Source organism: Neolamprologus multifasciatus, chromosome 10 (assembly GCF_963576455.1).
Source record: "Neolamprologus multifasciatus chromosome 10, fNeoMul1.2, whole genome shotgun sequence".
NCBI lineage: Eukaryota > Metazoa > Chordata > Actinopteri > Cichliformes > Cichlidae > Neolamprologus > Neolamprologus multifasciatus.
The window spans coordinates 2,424,572-2,448,208 of NC_140448.1; the positions used below are offsets into that span (position 1 = coordinate 2,424,572).

General features: G+C 45.4%; 1 protein-coding gene across 7 annotated transcripts in view; it reads right to left on the bottom strand.

Moving 5' to 3' along the window:
* Positions 1–23,637, bottom strand: part of igsf9bb (immunoglobulin superfamily, member 9Bb) — a 165,825-nt gene that overhangs the window by 88,256 nt on the left and 53,932 nt on the right. For all 7 annotated transcript variants that reach the window (XM_085174206.1, XM_085174209.1, XM_085174207.1 and 4 more), the window contains exon 4: positions 3,691–3,842. In XM_085174206.1, coding sequence (XP_085030332.1) covers positions 3,691–3,842 — 152 coding nt within the window. The remainder of the gene's footprint in view (positions 1–3,690; positions 3,843–23,637) is intronic.

Here is a 23,637-nt window from a genome sequence, read left to right on the forward strand (position 1 = left end):
CTTGAGGTGACTGTTGATGTCATTTGGCGCTATATAAATAAAACTGAATTGAATAAATTAATTGAATTAATGCTGTCACAGTACAGAAAGAAGACAATCCTAAGTGTTAAAAGCAACTAATCAGTCAAAGTCTTTGAATTTGGTTGTGAAAGTGCCAAGTAGGGCTGCCACGATTAGTCGACTAGTCACGATTACGTCGACTATCAAAATCTTTCTTTTTGTAGCTGCTTGTGGGGTCTCGCTTTAAGGCTTCGTAGGTATTGTTGTCACTGAGGAGAGTAGTGATAGTAGTCCTTTTGTCCCTCTGTGGGGGGACACTCCCACCAGGTTTATATCTGGGACTCTCCACCATTTGACCTTAGAACTGAAGAAGCCTCTCGGATGAGAGGTGAAACGTCTTCAAGTAACTTAAAGAAGTCCAGACGCTTTTCTTTGCAAGCTCCTTTGACTACGATGACCTGGATGACTGAGAACCTTCACAGACATATCAAAATCGTCGACTGATTTAATAGTCGACGCGTCATTTGAAGCTTTGTAAGATCCCAAAAGATGCAGGAATAAGTAGTAGGATTTAAGAGTGTAATAACGGACTGAAACAGAAGATGGCAGCACTGGATGTACAAGGATGCCAGCTGCCGTTAAACCCCGAAGAAGAAGAAGTAGCTCTGTCCCAGAATTCATAGCGCAACCCAACAATGGCGGCAGCTACTTAGTTTTAATATTACTCTTATTATTCTTTCTGGGTCACAAAATAAATGTTTAACACATTTTCAGGCGAGAATGTAGCTGTGTAAACCTCAAATATCTGCTCAGTTTATCAGGACACCACATATTTTCAAAAGCGCTCTGACATTTTCGGAGACGTCTGTTACCCACTAGCTCGATAGCTAGCCGGGGGCTAGGCTCACTAGAGCCGTGAGAACACCGGACTCCCGGAAAATCGTTTTCAAACCCACTGCGGTCTTTCGCTACTCAGGTTAAACATGATATATAAGTCACTTAGATAACTTAAGAATGTTATTGTTTGGCTTTTTTTAGTATTTTATTTGTTCCTGAGTAAATCGGTTTGGCTGAGATTAAAGTTATAGTTTTTACACAGCTGAATAAACGTCAAGCAGACAGCTGATTATCAGAAGTGTGAGATGCTCGAGAGTATACTCCGGTGTCCTGTTATATTTTAGATAGCAAGGAGTTTATTAAACTTCACCGAAACAATCTGCAAATTTCATTAAAATTTAATAAACTATCATCTTGTCTTTATTTTTAGTTAGCACATACCTTAAACACTTAAAGCTGTAAGCTAATGATAGTTATATAAGAGCAGATGCTGCTGGTGCAATAAGCTGTACGTTTTACGTTCAATGGATGATGATCTGATTAGTCGACTAATCGCAAAATTAATCGGTGACTAGTCGACTATCAAAATAATCGTTTGTGGCAGCCCTAGTGCCAAGGAGTTAGACCCATTCGAGATCAAAAAGTAGCTTCCTTTGATTTTGACTGCTAGGTTTAAGTCCTTCGAGCAGTATGTTGTGTTATGCAGTGTGGCTGTTAAACATTTCCCTTTACAGCCAAACGTCTTATAGAAGCAAGTCTTGCTAATTGGCAACCATTTACAAATGCCTCCAAGCACTTACTTGAGCAGTTAATTTGAACTTCTATCTAAATTAACTTTAACTTCAGCGGTCACCAAGAAAAAAAATAGAATCATGGGTTAACACAAAAAATGAAACACTCTCTGAAAAAAAGGATTTTTCCAGGTGAAAAGTCTTTTCTGAATGAGATCTGGCCAGAGGGCAGCAAGTTGTTTGTTATAACAAAAAATGCCTGCAATCAACATCATCTGCCAGGTAGTGCGTCTACTTGCAGACCAATCCCTGTTATTTATTGCATGTTTGTTATTCCCATATCCCTGTATGATTCCTATAATATCCAGGTTGCTGACCACATACAGTTTCATTTTATGTGCTTCCTTAGTTAGACATCTGAGGACCCACATGAAGACAGAAAATATCAGTGTGAACGTTTTTTATTTGGGGCAGACACTCAATGACCTCAGCAATAACAGAACACCAAATAAAAAGGTCAGTAAATCAGACGCAATAACTGCAGAACCCATTTTTGGAAAATGACTTTATTTTTTCCCGATTGTCGCTGTCTTGCATAAAACCTTCTGAATCGCTGACTTGAGTTGAGAGCATATCCTAATTTTTGGCACCCCTCCACCTGCTGGAAATCTAGGCAACCGCAACCATCCCTGGGAGTTTCATTTTACAGCCCATTTCCACAGTGGAAACCCAAACATCACCACATTACCACTTATTTTGTTAAATTAAAGCACTGCTCACCATCCAGATCTGTCTTCAGAGGTTTTTCTCTTAAATCAGATCAGAGTGCAGCCACTCATATCAAAACCAAATTGTTATTCAGATTAAAATCTCTCCCACATCTTTGTGTTAGCACATGCTCATGATTTACAGTTGTTATCAGTCTATAACAGCCCAAAGTATCGTGACTAATTTGGGAGAAAGCTGCTGCCTGAGAGACGGATAAATTTATATGTATAACTCTCCTGTGAACAAAGCTCAGTCACCTAAATAATTGATCTAAACTGAGGGAGTCATTCCCGTTCTTCTTGCAGGATTCATTACTGTACAGCAACAAAACGATCACAAAAGGGTTCTTTTAAATGAAAATAAAAGTTCTGTTACATTATGTGTGAATGGAATAATGGTTACTGAGAAAAACTCCCTGTGCTGGAACACATAGTGAATCTTATAATCTCTGATTGTTGAAAGTATTAAGGAAACAAGGAGTCAAGCTGAGGAGTTGTCTGTTAATTGAATGTTGCCATTTCAAACGTAGATCTCTCAATCTAAAGACTGCAAACGCATTTATTCAACCTGAGAAGTTAAGTCACAACAGCCTGACCCGGGATGCTGTTACAGCTCAAAACATCTTTTAAGTGACCAATTTGAGACGTTCAAGGAAGCAACAGACTTTCACCAGAGAGGTTTTAAATGTTATTCCTCTCCAGCAGACCTGCAAGCCAGCACGAGGCTCCCTGCCATCAAACCTTTCTGATCATCTTTGCTTGTTGGGAAGCTTTTATTGCAGGCTAATGAGATGTCATCAACTTGAGTGACACTAGCTTCTCTTCTCACCATCTCTCAGCCAGTGTGCTCCATGCCCCCTACACACAAACACTCACAGCGAAGAGGACATGTGGGAGAAAACCATAACGTCTGCAATATTCACTAGACTTCTGAATTCTGCTCTGATGATTAAGACTACAAGACTAGACATCTGTGGAAGTATCTCTTGAAATTTTTTCCATGTTTATATATGATGCTAAGAAAACTGAGCTAAGTGAAAGACCCCACTCAAAACTGGTAGAGACCAAATGTGGAGCTACAAAAACATTCAATATCAGATTTGTACTAAAACTTGAAAGTAAATGATGGTGTAGCCCCGTATCAGCTACTGGTGTAAAGAAGCAACAGTTTGCTAACAAGTAAACTTTTACATATTTAACTGTGTGAGTCGGCACCTTGCTGGCAGACTTTGCGTGATGAGGCCAGATGTTTCGTACCAACACAGTGGTCTCAGTGCCTGCAACTGTTAGTCTGAACATAGTATGACTATAGTAACATATTTAATAAACAGCTGATACGAATATAAAGTATTTACCTTATACTTGGCACTGCTGACCATGAGACTACCTTCCCGCAACCAGCTGACTGAGGGTTTGGGATTCCCAAAGGCTATACAGGTCAAAGTGATGCTCCCCCCCTCCTTGGCCTCCACGTACTGAGGTGGTGTATCTGTGAAAGTTGGGGGGGCTGAAGAGACAGAGCAGAGGTTGGAGAGGAAATATGAACAATAAAATTAATAAAGGCAGGAAACATACACAATAAAACAAAGAAAAACCTGCATAGCTGCTATTTTCTCTAGCTGATACATTCTTTTGTAGAATGAATAGAAATTATCTATTGTGATGTGATAAAAGTCATATAAAATCAGTGGCTACTAGTGAACGTGGTGGTGAAAAGTCAGAAATCAAGACAGGGGAAAGTACTTTTTCATGGAACTGTTTAAAAACAATTTAAGAATTTCCAAGTTGTTGTTGTTTATCAATAGTATCAGACAAAGATTGCCTGAGTAAATACAAAATGCAGATTTATTTCCATGTATTAAGGGAAAAAATATGTAAATCTACCTGGTCTTATGTGAAAAAGTAATTGCACTAGCCACTAGAGGTGGGAATCACCATACATCCCACAATACGATATTATCACAATACGATATTATCACAATACTTAATGCACGATACGATATTATTGCAATTTTTTAAAATATTTCGCGATATTCAGATTCTGTACATAAAGGTAAACTTTATCAATATTCATTTTATCTAATATCAAAGTCTCACACTCAGTCTTTCTCTCATTTCAGTTTTATTGTTGACAAACTGAACGGTTTGTATTACAGTCTAGTCCAACTTAACTGAATCAACCATCTGGTACAATTATAGCTATTCTGAACTATGCAGTTTGTGAAAACTATGCAGCCCTTCAGCAACTGAAGAATTTGAAAGTAAATTAAAACAAAATATAATTTTACATTAAATAAAAAAGTTTTAAACTTAATTAAAATAAAACATGTCTTAAATTAAAATAAGTAAAATAAGTAAACTGTCCAAAAAAAAAGTTAAACACATTTGGACAGTGAAGGAATGTCAGGATTCTTGCTCAGAAAAAGGATCAACATGCTCTGAAGTCAGAGCACAAAAACCTTTTTTGTAACAAAATATCGATTTCTGCTGTCCCTGTATCGATACATTATTAGCAAACAAAATATCACGATACTACACAGTATCGATTTTTTCCTTTCCCCCACCCCTACTAGCCACATACAGCCCTGATTACTGACAGATCTGTCGAATCACTTAAATACAAAGTGAAATAGGCTCTAAAGAAACTCAAGAACAAATGAGAAACAAAGTCGTTGACATCCATCAGTCTGGGAAGGGTTTCCAAAGCACTGGGGCACTAGCATGGAGATGCTTTGGAACGATCCTAAACAGGGTATTTTGTATTTATTTGGTTAATCTTCTTTAAGTTTTACAAATAAATAAATAAACTGCAACAAAGCTGGCATTTTGTCGTTACACAGTTAACTGAATTCAGAGATATAAACATACAGTTTTTAAAGCATAATATTTTTACAGTTAGAAATCCATTACTGCAGATAAAAGCGGGCAGACGGCAAAATAACTGTTTAATGAAGGTTTCAGTAATTTCTTGCAGTGTGTGTGTTATCTAGAAAGGTCTACAATTAAAGCAGGCGATGAGTGGCTAAACAATGAAGACTTCTGCTAACCCTACTCATGTAAGCTACAGTCCTCTGCTGCTGGGGTCTTACAATAAAGGGAGAGTTGCAGGACAGGGACATTTTCTAAAGGTTCTCGTCTTTTCGGTCACTTTTTCCATATTTCTGTCTCCTTCAGCTTTTACAGTTTTACGGCTTCTGAACTTTTATAAGGATCCTTTAAAATCCTAATGCATTTGACCCTAATGACAAATATGAATTATATTTTTTGCTTTTTAAGTCCCAACTGAGTGCTTACCACAGCAAAAAGAAGAACTGAGGAATGAACAGGAAGAGATAAGAAACAACTAAAGACCTGCTGTACAAAGATCAGTACACATCTGAATTCTGCATTGTTAGCTGTCAGACTAAGGATTAGGGTTAGTTAAGTTGGGAAAAAATGTAATACTGCATTTAAACACAAACATTTTCAGAGAAATCTGGCGTTCTGATCTCTAAACCTCTGTTTTATCTCAGAATGCAGACCTCTTTACTTTTTGCAGACTTGAAGCAGGCTGGGAGCAGCTTAACAATAGGAAGTGTTCTCTCAGATCTCCTAATACCTTATCATTATGAGATGAATACATTTACAAAAAAACCCCCATCTAAATGTTAAAACTAGAAATGTCTAATTAGCAAACACATTTAGAGTCTCAAAACCCAATTAATGAAGTCCACAGAACTTACTGCAGAAGTCAGCAAATGAACTTGAACAAATTGGGACAAGGCTTGTGTATAAAAGTGTTCCTAGGAGAACAGTGACCCCGATAACTGTCAAAGACATTTGAAGGCACCAAACTTCTTGGATGTCTGATCAAACTGTGTATCCAAACTTGCCCTGAATGAGCTCTAACAGAGCTTCAGAAGTCCTCCCAGGAGGATAAACATTTGAGAAGCACACCATAAATCCTGCCTTCAGGGCAAACGAAAACCAGGTTTGGCTTGAAGAAAAGTCTGATTGTCAATGAGGGGCCCACCCAAAGCCCAGGCCAAACCTTACAGAGCACGTATACTTGCTGTTGAGACTCGAATATAGCTGTTCACAGGTACTTACTGAGGATCGACCAAGACTTGAAAACAGAGAAGCTGTAATTGCTGTCATAGTTTCTAAATCTTATTTGGTAGACATACCAAGACATACCACTCATAAGAGTGCTATAAATGCAAAAAAGTATTAATGTTTTCAGTTAAAAAGTGAGATGCAGATTTGACAGTTTCTGCAGTAGCAATGATTTATTAAATTAAATAAGTGTGGTGACCGTTGATAAATTAATATTTTAACACAGCTGAGCCATCTGAGCAAGATAAACTCTTAAAAAAAACCTTCCTTTCAGAGTTTTGATAAGTGTGATTTTTGTTTTTTAAGAATTAAACATCAGTGTGCCTGACATGGTGCATTTGGTTAATACCATTTTTTAAAATCCTCTTTAGCTCCGTTACTGGCTAGAATATAAGGAGGGATGATCATACAGGACAACTGGCACATACTCCAACAGAAACACAGTTAAGCTGTGTTACAACTTCCCCCACTGAACTCATGCCAATTACAGTCTATCCGAGTGCACATGTCAATATCGCTGTCAATGATTCAATGCAGATTTCGTTTGAGCATAATTCCTTTTTTGATATTCTCAATCTAATCACCTTAGGACTCAAGCTGATCTGCTTATTTTGTAATCTCTAGCATGTTATTCCATCTGCAGCTATGAGCCAGGCCATAGTGCTAATTCCACGTCTCACATTTTACCATGCCACGCAGCTAAGACTGATTTTACAGTTATGGAAACGCAGACTCCCGACCTCATTATATAGCTCCTTGTAACTAGTTGTCTTACTACTGGTTAAAATAAAGGGTGGATCAGACCAACTGTACTGCTATGGAAGACTGCTGGATACTGCAGCTGGCACTCAAAGTTGCTACCTAAGCTAGGTACACATGAATCTCATTACCAGTGCTGTTATTTGCTCAACCTGTCAGTCGCTTTAATTTGGGCTTTACTTGTGTATATGAAAATACAGTAATATACACTAGTATGTGAAAATAATATCACTTAAGGTATCATTTTTGGTAAAGATTAGTGTATTAGTCTTAGTGTATTTTTTATATATAGGTTCATTGAATACAGAGTGCATGTGTGTGTTCTTTGCGTACATTATTGTACAACATTTTCCACAGCATCACTGTTTGTGTTTTACATTTTTTCCTTTCTTTTGATAGGAAAACAGTTGGAGATGTTGAAGGAAAATTCTCCCTCCCATAACCAACGGTAGCTTTTACAAAGCGTTGCTTTCACAAGTCTTGGTTGATCAAATCAAGAGGACAAATATGATATTGTGACAGTTAGCTGGGCTATTTTACAAAAAGGCAGGAAAAACTGTGAATTCAGAAACATGTATTCAGATTGTTATTTAGAATATCATTTTTAGTTTTAAGCAATTTTTTTTGACACATTTCTAAAATATTTGTGTGTTCTTAGTTGTGTTTTTTTTGTTTGAGCAGTGGAGAAACAGAGCATTTACCCCATTACAACCTTTTCTGTTATTTCTGCAGGGGTGCTTTAGAGCATTAGTAAGAGGGAGGTAGTCACAGGTTAACCATGCTCTGCCATGCAGTCCAGCAGGATGCTGTTCAAATATCATTGTAGAGCGAAACAGGATGAAAGTCAACAAACTGTTTTTGTAAACAAATCCTACGACTGACAAGCAGTGAAATTTAAAAGCTGTAAGTTGCAAATCAATTTCAATATGCAATATAAATGACACAGCAGTGTAATAAACTGTTTTACCTCTTCTTCCACCACTAACAATAACTAATTACTATAATAACTAATTGGTATACTGACTACAGTAGTTATCTATGAGTCAATTTTTAATGCTGAGTGGTTAGGACACGCCACTGGCCAGTAATCATGTGTGCATCTGCTTTTTGACAGGGAGGAGCAACAGTGACCCCTTCATTCTGTTTTCCTCAAGGACCTTAAGAAGTGCTGAAAAGCATGTGCGAGGATGCAAACTGGCACACAGACGAGAAAGGGAAAAGACATGTCAAAACTAAGGAGGGACAAACAGGCAGAGATAAAGAAGAGCAAAAAAATAAGAAAGACTCCATTAGACAAAAAAATAGAGATATTGGGTCTGGCATGTAGCATGCACTGCAAAGTGCTGCTGCAGAATGGTGAGCTTTTTCAAGAGGGAGGCATTGAAGACCAACCCTATAACATTTGAACATTTATTTTCTTTTTTTGGTATCACCTTATCTGCATTTGGGCTTCACCATGACTGAAAGGACCAAAGAGTGCAGGACGTTAAATCTTCTAAATGGAAAAAAGCCTTAATGCAAGCAAGGTAATGTTTTACCTGCTAGGTAACCTAAAATTTCACTCAGTCATTCAAGCAGAAACTTGCATACTTATTAAACTGATTTTACCAACACTTCCCATCTTGCAGCTCATGTCTCATGTCTGCACTCATACACTCTTTCAGGAATGCCGATCTCAAGTGACAGAAGTTCACAGGAATGAAGGAGGCAACTTGTCTTTTTGCATCTCACCAGAAATCTAGAAACAGCACTTCTGTCTTAATGTGCCAGTCCTGCTGGCACTGAAGGCCACAGTGTGAAAACCAAAAACTACAGATGTTTGACAATGGCAGTGAGAGGTTGAGTGCAAACAGAAGAACTATAATTAGAAGTTCTGCTTCATCTAGATGGTCAGTATAGCACCAAGCCCCCCCGAGTGTTCTTCAGAAAGTTACTGGTCACACTTAAAACCCTTCTTCAATCAGCTTCACTGTCTAATTAAGTTTTTTGGGTTGACTATGTGTCTTCTTAGTTGGATGGTCAGAAGATTTGCATTTACTATAAACCAGCGGTCCCCAACCTTTTTTGCACCACGGACCGATTTATGTCCGACTATTTTCATGGACAGGCCTTTAAGGTGTTGCGGATAAATGCAACAAAATAAAACCAGTACCGGCACCAACAAAAAGAAAATTTAATCATAATACACAGGAAAAGACCCAGGGAAACCGAGTTAATGATAAAAACGATAAAAATAAAAACATAAATTTCACACGCGATCTTCAACTCTCGTGACCCGGTTTTCGGTCTGTGACTCGGGGTTGGGGACCTCTGCTAATAAACCAAAGAAAAGCTGTGCCTGTATTTGAGCCTGAGCCTGTAATGACAAAATCAAATGTTTTACTTAACCTCTGTATTGTGTTCATATTTTAGCCAATATTAGCAGGTCTGATGGACCCACATTATTGCGTTACTAAATCAAACATCATAACAATTTATGTAAAAATACTCAGTGTTGGGAAGGTTACTTTTAAAATGTATTCCACTACAGATTACAGAATACATGTCCTAAAATGTATTCTGTAACGTATTCCGTTACGTTACTCAATGAGAGTAACGTATTCTGAATACTTTGGATTACTTAATATATTATCATGCTGTTTACAACTACATGAATGTACTATTGCTGTGTGATTTATTACTGTTACTGAAGGTCCGCGGCTCCGAACCGTAGTAAAGGGACCTCTGGCTAATACGGTGGGTTTGTGTCGGGCTCGTAGTCGAAAAATAGCTTTACTTTGTTGTCTGGGTCACTTTGCTAGCGAGAGACAGAGAGAGGCGTTGAAAGGCTGCTCCAACGGAACTTATGTTTTTGGTAGGGAAAACACGAACACGGTGTACAGTCGAGTCTTAATAGCTTACTTACAGCTGGGCTCGTCAGGCACTCTTCTTGGCTGCAGTGGTTATTATTATATTCACATGCTTTCAGCTCCCGTTTTTGCTCGATGAGAGTTCGTACTTTGCCTTTTTCTCCCTCCCTCGCTCACAGACACATCACGTGTATGGCAGTCCATTCAGCACGGACTACACTTCCCATGATGCTACATTCTTTAGAGCTATACGGTAGCATTCTGCCTATTAGCTTAGCACAACAACAACAAAAAGGCCTCTCTCACCCAGGGAACACACAGAGAGAAAGCGTCACCCTGTAACCATGGCAACCGTAACGCTGCCGCCTGGAACAACAGAACGTAGCTGTCAAACAAAACCCAAACAGTCCTGACCCGCCACAATATGAAACAATGAGGTACTGCCGTGTAATCCATTTATTTATAACAAAGTAACTGTATTCTAAATACCACCTTTTTAAACGGTAACTGTAACGGAATACAGTTACTCATATTTTGTATTTTAAATACGTAACGGCGGTGCATGTATTCCGTTACTCCCCAACACTGAAAATACTTTACTTTTAAAGCCTAGCAATTCTGCAGGGTAGAGCAGGTCCCCTTCTAATCAGAAGGTTGGCGGTTCAACCCCTGGCTGCTACAGCCATGCCTTAGTATCCTCGGGGATGATACTGAACCCAAAGTTGCTGTCTGTTCAGTGCATGAGTGTGTCTGAATTTTAGATAGAAAGCACTTAAGCATATAAATAAAGTGCTTGGATGAATGATGTTGTTTAAAGCACTTTGACTGCTCAAGTGCAGCCGGGTTTTTCGAACAATATATAATTTAAAGAAATTTTAACAAAGGTATGGGTGGAGAAAAAAAAGGTTTTCCTGAAAAAATATAAATGAAGCAAGGTTTCAGATCATTACTTTTTTTTTTTTTTTTTTTTTTTTTTTTCCGCCTGTCCCATTTGGTTCTTTAGCCGTCAGAATTGTTGTCTGAAGACCAACAAGGATACCCAATGGATTTATTTGCCAAATGGATCATCATGGCATTGCCGTATTGGTCCCATCTTGATCGACCTTTGTTTTTATTATTTATTTTATTTTCAGTTGTTACAGATGGGACAGACATGAGTGAGGGATAGGAAAGGAGAGAAAGAAAGAGGAAGGCAAAGAAAAACAGAAGGGGAGAGGGACAGTGAGAAGGGGGAAGAAAAAATATCTCCGGGATCACTGTTTGAGAGAAAAGAATAGAAAACAAGCAAAAAAAACAAAACAAAGCAACATACTAAACACAACACCATCGCATTAATCTAGCTAAGTGTAAACAGCAGTAAATACTAAATATTGAATGTTGTTGTGCAGCACGCAGGACATACAGCGCACAATGTGCTTTGAAGTAGCAGCCAAGAAAGGTGTGATTTAAGTCTACGAATAGTGAACACCCATGTGCACACCTGTGTGGATCGGCGCGCTTGTATTCAAATGGTTTCCCCATGTAATGGTCTGCTAGAGGATGTAGAGAGCTATAGCCCTGCCCCCAGGGCATGAAGCAGGCATGGAGGAGATCCAGGCCCCAGACATCCAGAGGCCCCAGAGTGCAAGAGCCCAAGGAGGACCACCGGAGGGGCATCCGTGCCACCTTCATGGGAAGGGCTGAGGATCCCCAGATGAGGGGTCACCCAGTAGCCACCGGGCAGAAGCTAGAGGGGGCTGCACCGGCGTGCCCGCCGGCTCTGCCGGCAGCCAGCTGTGCCAGCGTGAACCGAGCCGCAGGCACAGAGGCCGGAGGCCCGAGGGCCCCCCGCGCCCCGGAAGAGGCCTGACCGAGCAGCAGGCGCCAGGCCCCGCCAAGTAGTCACCGGGAGTGAGCTGGTACATACCTGAGTGCCCAGCCCCGGACACCAAGAACCACCAACGCACCGACCCATGAGGGCATCAGTCACCGGCAGGGAGTGTGGTGAGGGGAGATAGGCCTCCACACTTTGGAGGGCCTTGGAGTTCCCAGAGAGGTGAGTCTAAGACCCGACCTGACATATAGACACAGACAAACAGGCACACACAGACACAGACATGCATTCCCACCCTCATGCACACATATACAAACACTCAGCACTCACCCAACGCAGGAATAAACGTAAATGGACATGTACACACAATCACACTCCCCAAACATACTCTATACCCCGGGTCCAGGTATCCTCACCCCCAGAGATGGAAACGGCACCCAGACCCAAGAGATGTTACCCTTCCCTCCGGGGTGGAGGCAAGCAGACCGCCCCAGGCTCCGCAGCAGCAGGGAGGCCAATCGGACAGCCAGCATCTCTTCCCAGCCCCCCCGCCCCGATGGCTAGCAGAGAACAGGGGTGTGTTAAGACCCCATACCTCCCTCCTCCCGCTCAAGTGTAGTGTTGCTGCGTGTTGCTCTAAAGTGTATTTAAAACAAGGGAGAGCATGGTGCTGCTGCCAGAGAGCAGCAGGTGTTAGCACGGCCCCTCCCGAGAACCCTCAATGTCTACATGGATTTAAAATTGAGAGGTGGGCACCGGCGCCAGAGGTAGGTTTGAATACACAGACCGTCTACTGGACACCGTTAACGTGCCCACCCTCAAGGCCCTATATATATATATATATATGTGTGTGTTATGAGAGTGTAAGTAATGTGGATGTCTAAGTTGTGAGATAAAATTGAGGCACAGGTGGCCAGAAGAGGACAGAGGGGGGGGGAATGTCTCCCCTGCACCCTGGTGACACACCCGCACCCCAAAGCCCTACCTGTGTGGGTGGGTGTGGTGGAGGTGAAGAGGGAGGCAGCCGGGGATGGGGAGGAAAAGAAGGGAGGGGAGGGTGTCCCTCCCTAGGGCCAGCTCCCCCGCTGACCCCAATAGGCACCCCCGTCCTCTGGTATCCACCAAGGCAAGGGAGCCCAGGCCCATCCAGACCGGGGCCTACGGCAGCAACACCGCCAAGCCCCACAGGACCCGGGGCAGCCCACTCTACCCCACCGCAGAGGAAACTGTACCCACCCAACATTCAATCATCTCCCAGACTACACAAGACACAGACACCCAGGTTAAGTTTATTCTCCACCTCTCCTATGTCTCTCCCCCACCTGCAGAGTGGACTCCTGCAAAGATGGAACAACCTCCCTGCCAGTTCAAGAGCCCCCCGGTTAGGCCGATGCACAAGAGGCCCCCTGCGCCAGGGCTGAGCCCCCGTGCACCCACCCGCCCACAACCTCGGCGACACACCGACGAGGACCGAAGCCCCCAAGGCCCAGCCAGAGCCCCAGCACGGTTTCAGATCATTACTAATAAAACTAATATTACTTCTTTGATGTGAATTAGAAATGGACCCTAATTATGTTAGTGTATACCACTCAGCTACATCGAACAAATAAACTATTTGGGCCAATCTTCACATTTCCTATTTATTTTTCTTTATGTGTATTTACCTAACATATTTTAAGGTGGTGGAGAAGTGATGGTAATTAACTTTATTTACTAAGGAGAAAAGCTAAAAGTATCTGGCCCTATATGAAAAAGCAATTGTTTACTGTTTTTGCAGTGGCTTTGAGGCAGAGCTCTCGGGAGTGAGCATGAATTTCAGATCTTTTGGATTTGCATGGAAATAATAAGATAAGATAAAAAAAGATTTAAAAAAAAAAAAAAAAAAAAAAAAAGATAAAAAAACTTTATTAATCCCTCGGGTAGGTTCCTCTGGGAAATTTGTTTTCCAAAAAGCACAGCACCGACAGAAGTTACAGAGTCAAGAATATTATATATATATATATATATATATATATATATATATATATATATATATATATATATATATATATATATATATATATATATATATATACATACATACACACACACACACACACACACATATATAAATACAAAGACATATATAGATAAAATATACAAAGGGGATAAATAGAATAAATAGGAATAAAAATAAAAATAAAAATACAAGTGAATAAAAATACAAGTGAATTGCACATTTCAAGTATGATTATTAACAAAAAGTATTGCACAAAGGTATTACACAGTGAAGTGGAGAGGCACTACAGCTTAGTTGTTCCCCCCTCCTTTGTCCTCCTGTCTCCCCTCCCTCTCCCCTCCAGAGAGGAGTTAAACAGTTTGATGGGACAAAGGAGTTTTTAAGTCTGTTGGTTCTTGTCTTTGGGAGAAGCAACCTGTCACTGAACAGACTCCTCTGGTTGTTTATGGCCGTGTGCAGAGGATGCCCAGCATTGTCCATAATGTCCAGCAGTTTCTTTAGTGTCCTTTTCTCTGCCACTGTCACCAGAGTGTCCAGCTTCATGCCAACCACAGAGCCAGCCTTCCTGATCAGTTTTTCCAGCCTGGATGAGTCCTTCTTTGCTGTGCTGCTCCCCCAGCACACCACAGCATAGAACAGTACTCCAGCAACCACCGACTGGTAAAACATCCTCAGGAGCTTCCTGCAGATGTTAAAAGACCTCAGCCTCCTGAGGAAGTACAGTCGGCTTTGGGCTTTTTTGTACAGGTGCTCTGTGTTGCATGACCAGTCCAGTTTATTGTCCACCCACAGCCCGAGGTATTTGTACTTGTTGACCACCTCCACCTCCTCCCCCTCTATCTGAACCGGCAGTGGACCTGCTCTGGACCTCCCAAAGTCCACAACCAGTTCCTTAGTCTTTGAGGTGTTGAGTTGCAGGTGGTTTGTGTGACTCCATGTGACAAAGTTCCTCACCAGACTTCTGTACTCCTCTTCCTGATCATCCCAGATACACCCCATGATGGCCGTGTCGTCTGCAAACTTCTGAATGTGGCATAATTCAGAGTTGTAGCAGAAGTCAGAGGTGTACAGGGTGAAGAGAAGAGGGGACAGCACAGTTCCCTGTGGTGCTCCTGTGCTGCTGACCACAGTGTCAGACGTGATGTCCTTCAGGAAATGCTGTTCCACATCCTTTATATAGTACATCAGTCCAATGACTGTAAAAGGCAACCACAAAAGTAAAGGAAGGTCTTATTTTTCAAGCTATTAGCTCATGTTCACACATTGGCTAGGACGGCAACTTAATAGATTAAAAATATGAATGATAATTCAGTTGCTGTATTTTTAATCACATCAGGCTATTCTGAATGGCAAAGCAAAACGTCTTTTGAGTGGTATTTAAACTAATTAAAGATATCAACGCTCCAACAATAATTGTTAGTTAAGTTATTACAAGAGTGCATATAGAGAAAAACTGTATTGGATGGGAATCGAGGACCAGTTCCTGCAGAGAACCTGTTCTGAGTAGTTCAATTACTTGGTTCTACTTGCACTTGTGCTACTATCAGCTGATTTCAGTGGATGTGCTGGAGGAGGAAAATCGTGGCACAGCATGGATATTTACAATACTTTAAATATTTGTTTTTATTGCACAAAATGACAACAGTGCAATGGTAAAGTGAAAACTCCACCCAGAACAGAAACTGTGTTATGTTGCTAACACAACTTTTGCTCTTTGCAATCATCTGCACAGACAGCATGCTAATGCTAAGCTAGCTAAGAACCCAGAGGGATATTAAAGCTGAGTGAATGCCGACCGCAGCCCAACAGCCAGACCCTGAACTTCAACGTGTAACAAACTGCTGAGCAGTCAGACTATGTTTCTACGTGATCACGTTTCTAAAGTAGAATCACTGTGGCGATCGCTTTGAGGTCCCTTTATGCTAGTTTTTATCTTTGCCGTGTGTTCACACCTAATTACTGAGAGAAAGATCCTGTATGTGGGGTGGCTGTAGCTCAGGTGGTAGAGCAGGTCATCTACTGATCGGAAGGTTGGTGGTTCGATTCCTGGCTTCCCCTAGTCTGCATGCCAAATATCCTTGGGCAAGATACTAACCCCAAATTGCTCTCCGATGCATCCATCGGAGTGTGAATGTGTGTGAATGTTATCTAGAAAGCACCTAGAGAAATGTGCTTGTGCGAATGGGTGTGAATGGGTGAATGCACAAGTTGTGTAAAGCGCTTTGAGTGCTCAGAAGAGTAGAAAAGCGCTATATAAGAACCAGTCCATTTACCATGTGTTCCCTCATTGGGCGAGGGATTTGTGTTGCTATACGTTAACATTATGAGATGATGCATTTCAGGTCATATTACAGAAATGTGGAAGCAATGTAACAAACAGTGGAACAAATAACCTTCTCCTTTGAGTAATTAAGCAACGTACAGCATTACTTTAAAGAAAAGTGTTCTGTGTCGTATTTGTAATTCATTACTTTTTCTGAGTAACCACCCCAACACTGATCACAACAAAGAGGAAATACCTCCAACATGTACAGACATTTGACTACACAGCATAATTTAATGAATGTAATCTCTTTGATATGCTGCTTAGTGATGGTTGTAACTCTCAAAGCAGAGCCAACGAGAACCCAGTGAGAATCAGTAAAACAATCCATAAAGAATAAAATCAATAACTGATGTTGATAATAGAATCAGAATCGCTAAATTCTTATCAATTCCCTTCCCTACTTATATCCTTCCTTAGGAAGTCTAAACATCGAAGGCACCATCCAACTTCGGTGGATACCAATGTTCGGTGTTCTCACTTTTGCAGAAATTAATCTTCTGTCAGTGTTTCTAACTTCCAGGGTATTTTAGCCACATACCATAATAACACATAGCATGGTACTATTTTTTAAAATAACCTGTCTTTCTTTGTATAAGACTGTTGTCATAACGACCTCCACAAATACTGGCTACACCTAAACTGCTTTATCTTTTTCTTCTTAGTGGAAAAACAAAGGAAACACAGTAACATATTCAACAGTATATTCAACACATTAAAAGCATTTCACTTTCAAACAGCTTGACCACTTTGTTACATTTTCTGTCTAAGAAAATGTAACAAAGTCAACTTCAGCACATCCGTTTTGTGAAGCTTAGTTTTAGCAATATATTCTGGAAAACTGGCATGCTTGTCAGCTGTCCCCTGTACACCACTGACTGTCTGACTACAGCGATGATCGGAGCCGTGTGGTTCATGCTTGGTACAGCGACAGGATGTTAACAGACAGTGAAGGAGTAACAGGCGGAGAGAAAGGAGGCTAAGTTAGGAGCCTGAGGCTACTAAACACTGCTGGGAAAGAGGATGGAGAACCAAGACAGAACAAACGCAAACGCTGATGAGACTGAACTTGGGGGGTGGGGGACAGGGGCTGCAGGACCGTATCTGATCTGTCTGTTACCACAGCAACAAGCATCTTCATATGCTGTCTGATTAAGTGAGTTGACGAGTGCTAGAACTGCCACATGAAGGCAAGAATATTCTCATCTGTGAAGCCCTGTGAGTGTTAATACTCAGCTTGGTTTGTGCGCAGGAGATTCTTTTCTAGAAGTGCAGCAAATCTGTGACACTGCATGTACAGGAGGGGACGCAGTGCTCTGCTCAGCGACAACTTTTTCAAGTCAAGTTCTTACAAAAGAGCCACAGTGTAACCAATCAGAAACCACAAATACTGTCAGTTGAACCACAACATTAACATTAACAATCCCGGTACAGTGTTATGTTTTAACTCTTTCAAATGGCTGAAATCAAATCACTTTAGACAAGTAGAAAACAGAACATCTCCTGTTTCTCAAATGTGAGAACTTTTTTCTCTTACATCTTTGTGACACAGAAGGATATGTATGGTTTCTGGACTGTTGCCTTGGTGAAACTAGTAGTCTAAAGAATCATATCAACTCTGCAAATTCTGACTGATTTGTTAGACTATCCTCTCGTGAATTATAGCAGAACTGTATTTTAGCGATGCTCTATGGCTACTATAGGCAGCAGAGACACAGATATAGAAAGTGCTGTGCAATCAATTTTTTTTTACCCTAAAATCTTCATTTGTAAAAATGTTTGTGGTGGGGCGTGGGCTGCGGTGCCGTGCAGGGAGGGCGGACACATCTGTAATCACGCCCGCCGGGTTAAAACACGGGGACTCAGGTGTGTGTGGTGTTGTTGTTGTGAGTAGGGCAATAAAAATAGCTCTGAATGATGATCTGTGGTCCCTCCGTGCCTTATTCTCACCACAATGTTCATTACATATTATTTGAGATGTAATGTCTATTGCACAGTACATTTAATATATGTATTTACTGGCTACGTGACCAAAAATCTGATTCAGCAATATTATCAAGTTGCTTACTCAGTTGCTTATAATTAGAAAACCCTGCACCCTTCTGCAGTGTTTATCTTTTGAAGTGTTCAGTGCCAGCCTTACGTTTCCCTCCTATTAGATTCTTTTTCCCTCCACCATTAGGCTGAGCACTGCTAAATCCATCTTAAAAAGGGGAAGGACTAATCATTATGGAAACAGACATAAACACCAAAAATGAGAATTTGCTAGCTTAATATTTTGCACAATGCATTTTGATAATAACTAGTATCGGAGCTCAGGGAATTCATGTGTTTTTTAAACCTGGGTATTTGAACACATATGCTCTAATGTTCCCCAGACATTTTTCACATCCACACCAGTGGCGTTCCATCGGGACAAGCAAGGCGGTGCTTGCCTAGTATAAAAAATAAAAAGAGACATCAGTTAAAATCAAAGTGAAAATGTGTTTCCATAATGATCTTAAACACCACAGTCATCAGGTTTCTCACCTGTTTGCAACTATTCTTTATCCATCCATCCATCCATTCGCTTCCGCTTATCCTTTTCAGGGTCGCGGGGGGGCGCTGGAGCCTATCCCAGCTGTCATAGGGCGAGAGGCGGGGTACACCCTGGACAGGTCACCAGTCTGTCGCAGGGCCAACACACAGGGACAGACAACCATTCGCACTGTCATTCACTCGCACATTCACACCTAGTGGCAATTTGGATTGTCCAATTAACCTATCCCCACAAGCTGCATGTCTTTGGACGGTGGGAGGAAGCCGGAGTACCCGGAGGGAACCCACGCAAACACGGGGAGAACATGCAAACTCCACACAGAAAGACCCCGGCCTGATGGTGGAATTGAACTCAGGACCTTCTTGCTGTGCGGCAACAGTGCTAACCACCGTGCCACTGTAATCCTGTTATTTTACTGATTACTTATTTTCAAAAGTAATTAATTACTTAGTGTCATGGTCCTGGGTCGGTGACCCAGCGCTTTGAGTTTGTTATTAGTATTTTCTAGTTTATTCTGTTTTGTATTGGTGGTTGGGGTTTGGTCGTGTTTATTTTCCCTACCTGCGTCTCCCTCGGTGCTCTGTTCATGTCCCGTGTTGTTATGTAAAACAGTCTGTGTGTTTCCTGTTTTACTTTGTAGGGTTGTGTCTCGTTATGTCCATTAGTTCCAGCTGTGTCCCCGTGTTGCCATTACCGATTACCTGTGTGTGTGTGTATATATAGTGGGTGTCGGTCTGTGTTCGTTGTCGGCTCGTCTGTGTTTCATGGTGTCTGTTCCTCGTCTGCGTCTCTCTGCCACTCCCACCCTTCATATGATCTCTGGTTTGTTGTTTAGCTCACCCAGTTTAGGTTATGTTCTGTCCTGCCCTCAGTTGTATATTGTGCACTGTAAATAAAACCCTCACTCTCATCATCATATCGGCTGTCTGCATTTTGGGTCCTCCGTTTCCTCCACACCACACGGCTCACCCCGCCAGCCGTGACAGTACGAGCCGACCAAACATGGACCCAGCAGCATCCGCACCCTCCCAGGAGTTTCGGGAGGAATTGGTTGACTCTGTTTCAAGGTTAGTTAACCTGTGGCTTGAGCATGAGGGGGAGGCATTTCACCGCGCTGTAGAAGCCAGGCTACAGCAGCTAATCCTTGCTCACTCCTGGCTACTGGACTCACTTCACCCGCTCGCACAGAACTTCATTCTGAACGAGCTCCGTCTTCACCCCCCGGCTGCTACCACCCACCCTGCAACTCATGCTTCACTTTCGACAGAGGATGTTCTGCCCGGCCCGTCAACCCAGCCTTCAAGGGGGAAAAGGCGCTCACGCCGCCGACGCTCCTCGCCACAGTCGGACCTGGGGATTCCTGAGCGGCCGGCTGTGGTGAGTGGACAAGACACTCTTTTGGTTTCACCAGAACTTGTGACGGTTTATACCGGGGCTGTGTTTTTTGAGCCTGCTGCACAGCCGCAAGCTCGTTTAGCTGCGCAGCCGCAAGCTCGTTTAGCTGCACAGCAGCATTCAGCTCGGCCCCCGGTATCCCCACTAGCCCAGTCATCTATGCCATCTTCACCGACTCCCTCTGTACAGCAGGCTGCGTCTCTGCCTCCCGTTTTGGACTCTTTTTCTAAGTGTTTTTTGCAGAGAGACAAACCACACAATCCTGCACACTTTCCTCAAGAGCTGGCCAGTTGTGAGACTGAGATGCACTCCAGGGCCTCCCCAGAGGCTGGGTTTCAGCCCCCAGCAGACTCTGGACCCCTGGAGGTAAAGAAGCCAGCTGAGGACTGCACCCGGCTGTCGCTGCCTGAGCTGAGTCAATGCTCGGTGCAGCTGCAGGCAGCCTTGTGTTTGCCAGAGGCCCGTGCGCCTGCTGGTTCTGATCTGTTCCTGCCAGAGGCCCGTGCGCCTGCTGGTTCTGATCTGTTCCTGCCAGAGGCCCGTGCGCCTGCTGGTTCTGATCCGTTCCTGCCAGAGGCCCGTGCGCCTGCTGGTTCTGATCTGTTCCTGCCAGAGGCCCGTGCGCCTGCTGGTTCTGATCTGTTCCTGCCAGAGGCCCGTGCGCCTGCTGGTTCTGATCTGTTCCTTCCAGAGGCCCGTGCGCCTGCTGGTTCTGATCCGTTCCTGCCAGAGGCCCGTGCGCCTGCTGGTTCTGATCCGTTCCTGCCAGAGGCCCCGCGCCTGCTGGTTCTGTTCTGCGCCTGCCAGAGGTCTCCGTGCCTGCTGGTTCTGTTTTGCGCCCGCCAGAGGTCTCCGCGCCTGCTGGTTCTGTTCTGCGCCCGCCAGGGGCCCCTGTGCCCGCTGGTCCTGTGACTATTCTCGCTGGAGGGCCCGAGGAGCCCGTCCAGCCCCCTGTCCCGTCAGCTGGAGGGCCCGAGGAGCCCGTCCAGCCCCCTGTCCCGTCAGCTGGAGGGCCCGAGGAGCCCGTCCAGCCCCTGTCCCGTCAGCTGGAGGGCCCGAGGAGCCCGTCCGGCCGCCTGTCTCGTCCGCTGGAGCGCCCGAGGAGCCCGTCCAGCCTCCTGTCCCGTCAGCTGGAGGGCCCGAGGAGCCCGTCCGGCCGCCTGTCTCGTCCGCTGGAGGGCCCGGGGAGCCCGTCCGGCCGCCTGTCTCGTCCGCTGGAGGGCCCGAGGAGCCCGTCCAGCTGCCTGCCTCGTCCCCTGGAGGGCCCGAGGAGCCCGTCCAGCCTCAAGACCCGTCCGCTGGAGGGCCCGAGGAGCCCGTCCAGCCTCAAGACTCGTCCGCTGGAGGGCCCGAGGAGCCCGTCCAGCCTCAAGACTCGTCCGCTGGAGGGCCCGAGGAGCCCGTCCAGCCCCAAGACTCGTCAGCTGGAGGGCCCGAGGAGCCCGTCCAGCCTCAAGACTCGTCCGCTGGAGGGCCCGAGGAGCCCGTCCAGCTGCCTGCCTCGTCCGCTGGAGGGCCCGAGGAGCCCGTCCAGCCCCAAGACTCGTCAGCTGGAGGGCCCGAGGAGCCCGTCCAGCCCCAAGACTCGTCCGCTGGAGGGCCCGAGGAGCCCGTCCAGCCCCAAGACTCGTCAGCTGGTGGTTCAGGAGAACCCAGCCAGCTTCCTGCCTCGTCCGCTGGAGGGCCCGAGGAGCCCGTCCAGCCTCAAGACTCGTCCGCTGGAGGGCCCGAGGAGCCCGTCCAGCTGCCTGCCTCGTCCGCTGGAGGGCCCGAGGAGCCCGTCCAGCCCCAAGACTCGTCAGCTGGTGGTTCAGGAGAACCCAGCCAGCTTCCTGCCTCGTCAGCTGGAGGGCCCGAGGAGCCCGTCCAGTCTTCTGCCTCGTCCGCTGGAGGGCCCGAGGAGCCCGTCCAGCCCCCAGACTCGTCAGCTGGAGGGCCCGAGGAGCCCGTCCAGCCCCAAGACTCGTCAGCTGGTGGTTCAGGAGAACCCAGCCAGCTTCCTGCCTCGTCAGCTGGAGGGCCCGAGGAGCCCGTCCAGCCGCCAGCTGCAGCCTCATCATCCTCGCCGGCTGCCGCTTCATCCACACCGCCGGCAGCATCAGCGGCTTCATCCTCGCCAGCTGCAGCCTCCGTGTCTTCACCCTCGCCAGCTGCAGCCTCCGTGTCTTCACCCTCGCCGTCGCCTGGTCCAGCTCCGGCTTCACCCACGCCGTCGCCTGGTCCAGCTCCGGCTTCATCCACGCCGTCGCCTGGTCCAGCTCCGGCTTCATCCACGCCGTCGCCTGGTCCAGCTCCGGCTTCATCGTCGCCTGGTCCAGCTCCGGCTTCATCGTCGCCTGGTCCAGCTCCGGCTTCATCGTCGCCATCGTCGCCTGGTCCAGCCTCTGCATCGGCTTCCCCTCGCCTGGTCCAGCCTCTGCATCAGCTTCCGCCTCGCCTGGTCCAGCCTCTGCATCAGCTTCCGCCTCGCCTGGTCCAGCCTCTGCATCAGCTTCCGCCTCGCCTGGTCCAGCCTCTGCATCAGCTTCCGCCTCGCCTGGTCCAGCCTCTGCATCAGCTTCCGCCTCGCCTGGTCCAGCCTCTGCCAGCTTCCGCCTCGCCTGGTCCAGCCTCTGCATCAGCTTCCGCCTCGCCTCCTCTGCATCGCTTCCTGCCTCAGCTTCCGCCTTCACCTCTCCAGCCCTTCCGCCTCGTCTGGTCCAGCCTCTGCATCAGCTTCCGCCTCGTCTGGTCCAGCCTCTGCATCAGCTTCCGCCTCGTCTGGTCCAGCCTCTGCATCAGCTTCCGCCTCGTCTGGTCCAGCCTCTGCATCAGCTTCCGCCTCGTCTGGTCCAGCCTCTGCATCAGCTTCCGCCTCGTCTGGTCCAGCCTCAGCTTCCGCCTCGTCTGGTCCAGCCTCAGCTTCCGCCTCGTCTGGTGCTGCAGGGGCCACGCCACCTTCAGGTCCCAAACTGCCGCCTCGACATCGGCGGTCATCTGCCAGGCCGCTTGTTGGGCGTCATCGTCGATATGGATGTCCTCCCAAACGCCGCCGCTACCTTCCGCGCGGCCGGCCTCCGGACTTGTGTCGTCGCCGCCGTTGCTGTCCGCACGGTCGGCCGCCTGACCTGTTTCCCCGTCGCCGCCGCTGCCGTGTGCACGGTCGGCCCCCTGACTTGTTTCCCTGTCGCTGCCGCTGCCGTGTGCACGGTCGGCCCCCTGAACTGTTTCCGCTTCGCCACCGCTGCCTTCCGCGCGGTCGGCTTTTGAATCTGTGTCGCCAACGTAGCCGGCCTCAGAAGATGCATTGTCCTGGACTTCTGAGTTGTCAGCCTCCGGGCCGGCCTCCTGAACTGTGTTTTGTTCTTGGACTCCAGCATGTGTGTTTTTGTTTTGGGCGATTCCCTTGGTTCGCTGGAGCTTGTTTTTGTTTTGTTGTGGTCCCTCCGTCCTGGGCCCCCGCCGCCCGCCCTGGGTTGGTTGTCTGTTTTTGTTTTGGGCTGTCTGGAGCCAGCCCTTGGAGGGGGGGTACTGTCATGGTCCTGGGTCGG